This window comes from Triticum urartu, chromosome 7A, assembly GCF_056163025.1.
Source record: "Triticum urartu cultivar PI428250 chromosome 7A, HENAU_Tu73, whole genome shotgun sequence".
Classification (NCBI taxonomy): Eukaryota; Viridiplantae; Streptophyta; class Magnoliopsida; order Poales; family Poaceae; genus Triticum; species Triticum urartu.
In genome coordinates, this window is record NC_141879.1 from 375774428 (window position 1) to 375785437 (window position 11010).

Below are 11010 nucleotides of genomic sequence, written 5' to 3' on the forward strand. Positions count from 1 at the left end.
ACGACCAGACCAAGACCGCTTCCGGATCCCCACCATTATCAATACTTCATATATATTTGCAATATTCAGATTGCTTTATCATATTCTTGCTCGTTCTTCGATTGCTTGCAGGAATAGACCTTCGTGGTCAGGCTGATCGTGCTTCCGGCATTGTCAGTAACCTCAGGAGATTGGTTTAGCGATTGCTAAGGCGCAACGTCGTGCACGTTTGTAGTCGGATCGTCAAAGTCGTCTCCACCAAATCGATAGTTATCATCTCATCGAAAGATTGGGACACCCTCGCCTCTATCAAGTGGTATCAGTTTTCAGGTTGCTCGGTGAGAATTTCCAGTTTTCCTAGATTAGATTTATTTTCGTACCTATTGTCCAAGAAAAAGCCACAAAAAAGAGTTAGATCTATTCATCCTTGGTCCAAGCCAGTCTGAGCCTTTGCAATTTTCTTTTCATTGCTTGCATAGTTGAATTATCGGTTGCATCGTCGTGTCGAGTTGCTGGTCTTAGTGTCTAGTTCGTTTAGAGTTTCGAGTTCTGTTCACATTAGTCACGCCACCGCTGCATCATTATCTCTTCCGCTGTCCACCACCCATCCATCAATTTCCACCACGTGCTACCCACCATTCATTGTCATAATAATAGTTGAGATCGTTCACATCTTCACTTGATCCAATCTGCATCTTATCTAGTTTGTTTTGGAAAGAGGGAGAAAAAAAAGAGAGAAAAAAAACGAGAGAAAAAAAAAGTCAGAGAAAAAAAGGAGAGAAAGAAAAAAAGTGCGAGAAAAAAAAAGAGAAAAAAAAACAAAATTCGGATCTTTTTAGACTCAATCTCGTAGTTGAATTCGGATTGAAATCTGTTTTGTGCACTGTTCAGTAAAACAGCTTGGCTGTTGTTTCACATCATTATCTTTACTGCCGTTGTGATCTTCACTTATATCTTGCTGTCCAGAGCTACTTAGTATCCTTCATTGATGCTGGTTGTGCTACGACATGACCTCATTAGTGTTCTAGGCTCGCGTCTCTAGTTCGGTCTAGCCTAGGACCAGCACAGTACCGTCGTTGAGCGTTTATTCAACATTGCATCTCTGAATTGATTATTGCTAATCTTTTGCTACCATATATAGCCAACCCAGCTCCACATATTTCTACACCGTGTATACGCACGTTCCCCTGGCAATCGCTTTACACAATCTTCAGAGTTATTTGACACCGCTGGTTGCCTGTCACCACCTGCCGCATGGTAAGAACTTGTAAGATATTGATATTTGCTTTACTGTGAGCACTTTACAACCACATCCTAGTAGTTCATAGGAACATTATTCTCGAATTTTGGTTCTTGTTTCTACTAATCATGACAGGTTCCAGAGATAGAAGTTCTTGGACGACGGACACATCTTCACCATCACGAGAGTTGGGACAACACACACAAGCATATGGTCAGGTTATCTCTTTACCATCATTTGAGGGTAGATTTAATCCTTCTATTTATCTAGCTTGGGAGCTTGAAGTAGAACAAGTTTTTAGTCACCATGATTTTTCTGAACTTGAGAGAGTACGAGCTACCATTAGAGCATTTACTGGTTTTGCTTCTGTTTGGTGGAGTGTACATTGTAAGAAAAACATTGATAACCAACCCACAACTTGGAAAGTTTTGAAAGCTGTAATGAGACAACAATTTTTTCCTCCTTACTATCATCGTGAATTGCGTTGCAAATTGGAGCAATTAAAACAAGGCAGTAACACTGTTCATGCTTACTATCAAGAGTTCAAATCTTATATGCATCATTGTGACATAGAAGAATCTGAGGATGATACAATGAATAGATTTTTTGGTGGTTTGAACCATGATATTCAGGCAAGATTTCGGTATATTCCTCGTTGCATTACTGGTATGTATGTCCGTGCTTGTACCTTTGAGAGACAGATACAGGAGGATCCATTGGGTGACTACAACAACTACTATTCCAGTTCATGCTCACCATCGCCGGTTGGTTACTCCACTATTGCACCTACTAGAGCAGCCCCACCTCAGATTGTGAGCGCAATATCATCTCAAGAGTATGGTAGATTGTCAACGTCCGTACCTACATCAGCTACATCTCTGCGAGGTAACAGTAAAGGTATTGATGATATAACTTCACATGAGAATGAAGCATGCCTAGTTAACTTGAATGCATCATGTGTTGAGTTACCTGTTGATTTGAGCACACCACCTATTTTAGAGACTCTTGTTACTGTCATGAATGCGTCATGTGATCAAACAACTGAAATATCAACAATTTTGAGTGCACCCATTGAATTAACTGTTGATGCAAAAGAACCAATGTTTAATCATTTTGATATGACCTCTAATCTTGATGATGATTTTGTGTCCAATGACTTATTGCATGTTTGCTTATTTAAGCATGTTGTAGCATGTAAATTTGATGCAAGTAAGGTTTATTCATCGAAGTTAGGATGGTTTAATGATGAACATTGCCAATCTTTTGAAGAGAATAAGAGCTTCACTTATATGTGCAAACTGAGTTCCAATATTTTCATGCCTTCTACTTCCTGTGATAATTTTTTGGCTTTAGTTTTTATGAACTATGAAAGTTACTCATGTATACATGTGTCATACGTGCGAAAATCAAGGGAAGTTAAACTGGATGACATATACATATACAACATGTACACCTTGTCTCTTTTGTTAGCCACATTTCAGATTAAGCAACGCCGAGGACGGCTTTATTTTCAAAAAGGGGAGGATGATGAGGACATGACTACCTTGGATACGACCAAAAATATTGCATACATGCATATTTGTCAGGTGATTTCTAATGCAAACTATTCAATAATCTATTTATGTTATCCAGAACAAAAATACTTCACACACTTTTGTGTTTTGTCTAAGTGCAGGTGTATTGGACATTTGTACAATCCACATATGAAGACAAGGGAAAAGGAGAAGTTTAGGTTGTGTTCAAAAAGTCCTCTCACGTCACTTTTGGGCCAAGAGAAGATAGAGTCCAAGTCTCTCACGTTCTGGATTCAGATTCGGACTGCACAGACATACCTGACTCAAAACGCCAACAACTTTTTCATACAGACTCCGAATTGGGTGATTCTTTTTTTGTTGGAAACTAGATTTCGTGCTCTTTCCAACCCAATTGGATTCACCTTCAAATTCGTCCGGAGCGTTGAGTTACGGACGAAACAATCTGACGTTGCAGCAGAATCCGAGTCAAACTACAAGCCCAAAGGTGTTGCATCACCTCCACTTGGGCCCATGAGCCTTGTACGACCTAGGGTTAGTTTTAGGCTGCCTTGGGACGTCCTCCCACCTCCTTGGCCGCCACCCCTTGCTCCTATATAAGTAGATCCATCTAGTAGCTTTTTCCTTGGGATTTGTTTAGTTAAAAGTTAGCCATTGCAACTTCGTGTACTTCGTTTGTGTCCAACGACCAGACCAAGACCGCTTCCGGATCCCCACCATTATCAATACTTCATATATATTTGCAATATTCAGATTGCTTTATCATATTCTTGCTCGTTCTTCGATTGCTTGCAGGAATAGACCTTCGTGGTCAGGCTGATCGTGCTTCCGGCATTGTCAGTAACCTCAGGAGATTGGTTTAGCGATTGCTAAGGCGCAACGTCGTGCACGTTTGTAGTCGGATCGTCAAAGTCGTCTCCACCAAATCGATAGTTATCATCTCATCGAAAGATTGGGACACCCTCGCCTCTATCAGGATTGGTGGTGGTATATGGATATGGATTCAGAGCGGTGGCGGATAAGCAAAAGTGGTAGATGGGCGATGATGATGGTGCGGCGGCGGCGTGACAACTTGTGACCAGAACTCGAAACTCTAAAAGACTAGACTCTAAGACCAGCAACTTGACACGACGATGCAACCGCAAATTCAACAAAGCAAAAACCCTAAAAAGATTATGCAAAGGCTCAGATTGGTTCGGATATGATGAACTAACCCTAATTTTTTTTTGTGTGGCTTTTTCGTGGACTGTAGGTATGAAGAACAGACTCGATCTAATCTACGAAAAACTGTAAAATCTCACCGAGCAACCTGGAAATCTGATACCACTTGATAGAGGCAAAGGTGTCCCGATGTTTCGATGAGATGGTGGCTATCGTTTTCTGTGGGAGTCGACCTTGACGATCCGACTACGAACGTGCGAGACGTCGTGCCTTAGCAATCGCTAAACCAACTTCCGAGGGGTTATTGACCATGCCGGAGCACGATCAACCTGACCACGAGGGCCTGTTTCCTGCGAGCAAACGAAGAACAAGCAAGAAACTGAGATTGCAATCTGGATATTGCGAATATAAGATGAAAGCTTTATTGATCAAGGTGGGGTTCTGTGACGTCTTGGTCTGGTCGTTGGACACAAACGAAGTACGAGAAGTTGCAGCTATGGCAAACTTTTAATCTAAACAAAACCCAAAGACTAAACGACGCCCTAAGGGCTGTATATATGGAGGAAGAGAGGGGAATTTCGTGGCCCTTGAGGGTGGGGTCCGAAACCAACCCTAACTCTTGTTTCCCCACACATACGGACTCTAAAAATAGCCTATACTTAAGTATTTCGAAATTACATGGGCCTGGCCCATTAATAAGGTGACGCAGCACCTGGAATAGCCTATGGACGAATATTATGAAGTGGCATCTTGTATATTTCGTCCATGGCTTCATGCACTCCTTATGGCGGCTTCAAAGTCCTGAAATCATCACTTGTAACTCCGTTCTTGATCCCCTTGCGCATGCCATCAACTTCATGCGTGTTCTTGCTCCAATGTTCATCCTTCTCCAAGCTAGGCCCTTCATTTGAAAGCAAAACAAATGTATCCAATTTAGGCAGCATCATAATCTCATGAACATTAGAATCATTACCAAGAAACGAAAGTACCTGGTAATTTAATTGGCGTGCGCGAGCTCTAGTAATTGGTCCAGTATATGTAACAGTAGGGGCTGTGGGTGTAACAATGGTATTGATGTCCTCATCATCCTTCCCTTCTTGAAATGAAGTCGTCCTCGACGGAAGCTCATCTTCCTCACCCAAATAAGGCTTCAAATCTGCAATATTAAAAGTGGGACTAACCCCAAAATCTGCAGGTAGCTCAAGTTTATATGCATTATCATTTATTTTCTCTAAAACCTTAAAAGGACCATCAGCACGTGGCATTAGCTTTGATTTGCGCAGATTAGGAAATCTATCTTTACGCAAATGTAACCAAACAAGATCTCCAGGTGCAAACACAACATGTTTTCTACCCTTATCTCCAACAAGTTTATATTTAGCATTCATACGCTCAATGTTTTCCTTAGTTAATTCATGCATTTTTAAAATCAATTCAGAACGTTCTTTAGCATCAAAATTAACCTTCTCCGAAGATGGAAGAGGCAACAAATCAATAAGTTTACCCTCAGGGGTTGGTTTATATAAGCCGGAAAAAACAGTTGTGAGCACTACAGAGCAATGCAAGGTATTTTTGCAAAGGACATAACAGATTCATACAAACTACAAAGAGAATAATGGCGGCGGCTTATGCAAGTATTAAGGGCCATAAGCATGCACAAAGGCATAGCAAAACTCAAGGTATCTTTTACTTTGTTACAAGACTCCCCGAGTCGGAATGATGCATTGTTTTCTACGATGACATAAGCAGGTGGTGCCTGACAAGCTACTCTTGGGGTTGACTTGAAGCCCCCGGGTTATCCGTCTCCGTCTCTCCGCCGGCTGCTTTGTCCTGGAAGGATGATGAGGCCCAGTCAATGCCACTCAAGGCTTCAAACTCAGCTTCATCATCTATTAAACCAGTTGGGTCGACTTCAGGAGCAAAGGTGTGCTTATGGGTTGGAGGGATCAAGCTGACATCGTCGTAATGTGGCATGGGGATTCTCCGGTTCTCCTTGTCATAACCCGGCTGACACTTGGTGAGGTCAGTATCGTTCCCAATAAGAGTAGCCATCGGACGTATATCCTTCACACAGGCGGTGAAATCCTTATCATTAAATACGGTGCCATCTTCCTTTAAACTTGGATACCCAAGAGCAATGTCAGCGGGATCTAGTTCTGGAAGCCACGCCTTGGCCCGGCTCAATGCGGCTATAGCTCCGGCTCTTGCAGATGCTCGTCTTAACTCTTGGATTCGCTGAGGTAGCACAGCAAGCCGCTTCAGCACATCTTGCAGGAGATAAGGAACATCGTTTGATAAAGCCACAACGGCCAGAGCACGTTGTGACCCGGTGTAGAGTTGTTCCACCAGAGTATAAACTGCCTTCAGCTTGATCACCATGTTCTGCTTAAGATTTGTGCTCCTGGGGCCTGCGTTATTAAGCATAAGGTGAGTTAGAGGAGACAACTGAAATGGTCATTCAAGGAGTTTTGCAGTGTTTAAGGCTTGGATAAGTCACTCACCGAAGATTGCTGAAACCATTCGAGATATCTGGCGCTTTAAGTCGGACAGTTCGGCCGTTGCTTCCGCAAGCGACGCCTCTGCTATCTCGGCCCGGGTCACTAGCGCGGCCTTTTCATCAGCCCAAGTTTTCTTCTCTGATTGAAAATTTTGCTTCAACTTCTCTTGTTCAGAGACGCTGAATTCAAATTTGGAGTTGGCCTTTTCAATTTCACTTTCCTGGGTTGCTAGGCGATTCTTCAAATCAGTAATCTCCAATTCAAATTTACTTATGGTGGCCTGCATTGCACCAGATAGTAGTAAAAGTTACGGTAAGTACTATTAAGTCCCAAGCACTTTGCAAGCAAAGATACTTGACACTTGGGGGCTAATGTATACCGAAGCTTTCTAAATTATTAAGCCGGTCTTGAATATTAAGTCCCAAATACCTTGCAAGCAAAGATTTTTGGCACTTGGGGGCTAATGTATATCGCAAGTTAAAGGTATAGTGTTACACCCGGTTCAATTATTTTCTCTTTAAGCCGGATAAGTAGCTCTAACAATTTTTCTAAGTCTACAGCATATTTATTCATAAGCAATAGACATGGGGGCTGGTACAGTAAGTGTGATTGAAAGTAAGCTAGTATAAGTCATACCTCAGATTTTTGCTGTATCTGCTTCACCATGTCAATTTCCAGGTCACGGCTGCTTTGTACTTGATTGATATAGCCGGAGACAATCTCTCCAATACTCAAATGAGTATAGTCAGTGACATCCAGCTTGGCCTTCCGGCGTTCCACCAATTCCTTTTTAGAACACTTGGCAAGTGCAGACGACTGTGCCGGCTCAACAAACTGAGTCTTGAGAATTTCAACTTCCTGATCATTTTCCTTGGCGGGGCTAGGAGCCTCCGGGTTACCAGAATCATTGAGGGTTTGTTCAGTAGGCGGGTCAGAGGAAGATATAGGAACATCATGAGACGGTTGAGGCGGCGGCTCGTGAGCAGAGGCATCAGGAGTAGCTGTGCCCAACTATGGTTCAGTCACAACCGGCTCTTGGGGCGGCTTATTCTTTTTTGCCCTTTTGCTAGGCTTTACTTGCACACTGTGGAAAAGGTAGACAAGTTAAATACATCAAATATGAGTAAAATAAAGTATAAGGTACAACAAGTTTATATTACCCGGGAGCAGTTTTGAAGGCTGGCATGTTGGACTGCATAGACTCACCGGAGGAAGGTGAAATATCCTGATAGTTGGAGTCAGAATAATTGAGAGGCTAACAAATGAAGCCTGCCAAAGGAAAAAGAAGGTGTAAATCGGAGATAACCTCAGTCTAGCATTTCCTGGTCACATCAGGTAAGCCGGAGGAGAGTTCCGCGTCTTTGCTGGTCCGGGTCTGCCTCCGGCTCTCATAATTCTGTCGCTTCAAAAGAAAGTCAGGATCTTGGTAAGCCAAAGGATGTGAAAATCTTACTTTCCGGGTTACTCTTCGAATTTTCTGACGCGGCTGAAGCTCGAGTCGGAGGAGATTACAATTACCTCTTCCTCGACGGGTTGGCTGTTGCCCGTGTCTTCCTGAAAGAAGGTTAGCATCAGTAAGGTAGAAATAAAGGAGAAAGTGAATTTCAAAGGTTACCTCTTCCTCATTATCATCAGTATCATCAAGCTGAAACAGCTCAGAGGCGCTTGGCTTCCTTTTCCTTGAGGTGGTGGGCTTGGTGGTTTTCTTTTCGGCTCTCTTGGCCGCCCTGGCTTTCTTGGCCGCCTCATGATCATATTGCATGCTCCAGAAGCTATCATTTGCCTGTAAAAGGTTATAACTGGTTATGCGTAAGAATACAGCCTAACATGATAAAACATAACCCGATGGCTGGAAACTTACTGCAGGGGCCGGGTTCTTCTGGCAAAAAGGTAGTAAGCCGAAGGCATTACTATTCACTGTGCCCTCTTTCAACAAGGACTGAGTTGTAGCTTCCACTACGTCATCTGGTAAGTCGTCAGGCTTATGACGTTGAGGGTCATTCTTCTCGCCTGAATAATTACACATTAAGCCGGGGCGGCGGCTTAACGGAATTATTCTCCAAGCAATCCAGACTCGGACCAAGTCAATGCCATCTAAGCCGTTCCCTAAAAGAGCTTTAATCCTCTTAATTTTGGGGGTGAGTGGCAGGCGTTCAATAGCTGTCAACTTATCCGGCAGCGGGTGAGTAGGTTCAAGGCGCAATGCGCGGAAGCCGGGCAGTGGATTTTCGCCAGCCGGAGAAGTATCTTGGTAGTAGAACCATATCTGGTTCCAGTCCTTTGGATGACTCGGCAATTCAGCATAAGGGAACAGGCATTCTCTCCGCCTTTGAATTGATATGCCACCAAGCGCCAGACTGGGCCCGTTGGCCCGTTCATTCTGCCGGTTCAAATAGAACAATTCCCTGAACAGGAGTAGGCTGGGTTCTTCTCCAAGGTAAACCTCACAGAAAACTTGAAAGTTGCATATATTTGACACGGAGTTGGGCCCGATGTCTTGAGGTCTTAAGTCAAAGAAGTGCAAAACGTCTCTAAAGAATTTTGAACCGGGAGGAGCAAATCCCCGGCTCATGTGATCGGTAAAAATGATGTCACAGCCCTAGAGTACCTGAGTGAAATAGTTGCATCTGCACTCATGCATCATGTCTAAAATTTCTGAAAGTTGAGTTGAGGTTTGTTGAAACCCTCAGAAACCAGTTCAAAATTAATCAACATTAAAATGTCTTCAAAGAAATCCAAGAAAATGTTCCTCTTAGTCTCCGAAAATATTGGCAAGAAGTAAAATTCAAACCAATGTTTCTGGTATCTCAGAAACATTTATTTTGGGTCTTTGAATTAATTCAATAACTATTTGCATTGGATATATATTCTTTATATAATTAATATATGTCCAATAATTCTGGAACATTTTATGTGGTTTAGGATATTTTAGTTCTAGTCACATATTTATTTTCAGGATTTTATAAAATGGTTTGGTGTTAAAACTAAACCCAAAACAATTGCAGAAAAATAGAAAACTGAAACAATTTAGAAAACAGAGAAGAGAGAGAGCTTACCTGGGCCAACTCACCTGTGCAGCCACCTGGCGGCCCTCCCTGTCATCTTCCTCCCTGCCAGGAGGACGGGCGTGTGCCCGACGCGCGCGCGCCACCGTGCGGCCACCTCCACCCTGCTTGCCTGCGTCCTCGACGCTCTAGACGTCTCCAACGACGCCACGCACCCCCTGAAACCCCCTCGCTCACTCTCTCGTCCCCATCCCCTCCTCTGGCTCCCTCTCTCTCCCACCGAGCGGATCTCGTCGCCGCCGCTTGCTGCTGCCGCAGCCACCGCCTCCCCCTCGCTTCTCCGACGTGTCCAAAAGCTTCGCCTCGACCCCCTCTTCCTCCCCACCGAGCCGCGCCTTGCCGGAGACCCTACATCGACACCATCTTCATCACCTTCGCTGCCGGCCGCCGGAGATTCCTCTCGCCGCCCCGCTCGCTCCGGTGCTTCCCCACGCACGCTGAGGCCATCTCTGCACTCGCCGTGAGCTCCTGCCCTTTCTTCCCCTCTCCGTTCTCGCTCTCACACGCCGTAGCCGTCGCCTCCTTGTTGACCGAAACCCGCCGCCACTGTGCTCGTCGCCGGTGATGCTCCGGTGACCATTTGGTCCCGGGCATGCGCCCATCGTACTCACCGCACCCCGTAGACGCCGTAGGTGCTAAACACACATCACCACGGCCACCGCAACCGCTTCCCCGCTCATGTCCGAACTCCGGCGCCGCCCCGAGCTCGTTTCCGACGAGCTCCGACCGCCCTAGCTGCTCCTGCTTGCAGCTATGGATGCGGGCGAGCTCCAGCTCCCCGTGGACGCTCTCCGCTACTCGTAAGGACGCCGGAGGAGCGAGCGCAAGACTCTCGGCCGCGTTTTGAGGTCGTCGCCGGCCATACTCTGGCGAGCCGACGTGGCCGCGTGATTAACGGCTAAACCCCCACTAAACAACCCCCTGAGCCAATGACACATGGGCCCCGCACCCTTAATTAATATTAGTTTAGTTCATGTTTAGGTTTAACTAACCACAGTGGCCCCACACGTCAGCTTTGACCGCGCTGACCTGGCTGTTGACTGGGCCACATGTCTGGTTAATTTCATGACGTGTCAGTTGACCCGGCCCCACCTGTCAGCGACACTGACCGGCACTTTGTCTGATAGGGGCAAAGGTGTCCCGATGTTTCGATGAGATGGTGGCTATCGTTTTCTGTGGGAGTCGACCTTGACGATCCGACTACGAACGTGCGAGACGTCGCGCCTTAGCAATCGCTAAACCAACTTCCGAGGGGTTATTGACCACGCCGGAGCACGATCAACCTGACCACGAGGGCCTGTTTCCTGCGAGCAAACGAAGAACAAGCAAGAAACTGAGATTGCAATCTGGATATTGCGAATATAAGATGAAAGCTTTATTGATCAAGGTGGGGTTCTGTGACGTCTTGGTCTGGTCGTTGGACACAAACGAAGTACGCGAAGTTGCAGCTATGGCGAACTTTTAATCTAAACAAAACCCAAGTCTAAACGACGCCCTAAGGGCTGTATATATGGAGGAAGAGAGGGGAATTTCGT

At 45.0% G+C, this 11010-nt stretch overlaps 1 protein-coding gene across 1 annotated transcript; it reads right to left on the reverse strand.

Annotated features, from left to right (window-relative positions):
- Nucleotides 1-5676: 5676 nt before the first annotated feature.
- LOC147959644 (uncharacterized) lies at nt 5677-6432 on the reverse strand. The gene is made up of 2 exons (XM_087532800.1): nt 6414-6432; nt 5677-6320 (listed from the first exon to the last, which is right to left on the reverse strand). Exons 1-2 carry the CDS (start codon nt 6430-6432, stop codon nt 5677-5679), a joined length of 663 nt encoding a protein of 220 aa, XP_087388926.1.
- Nucleotides 6433-11010: the final 4578 nt, after the last annotated feature.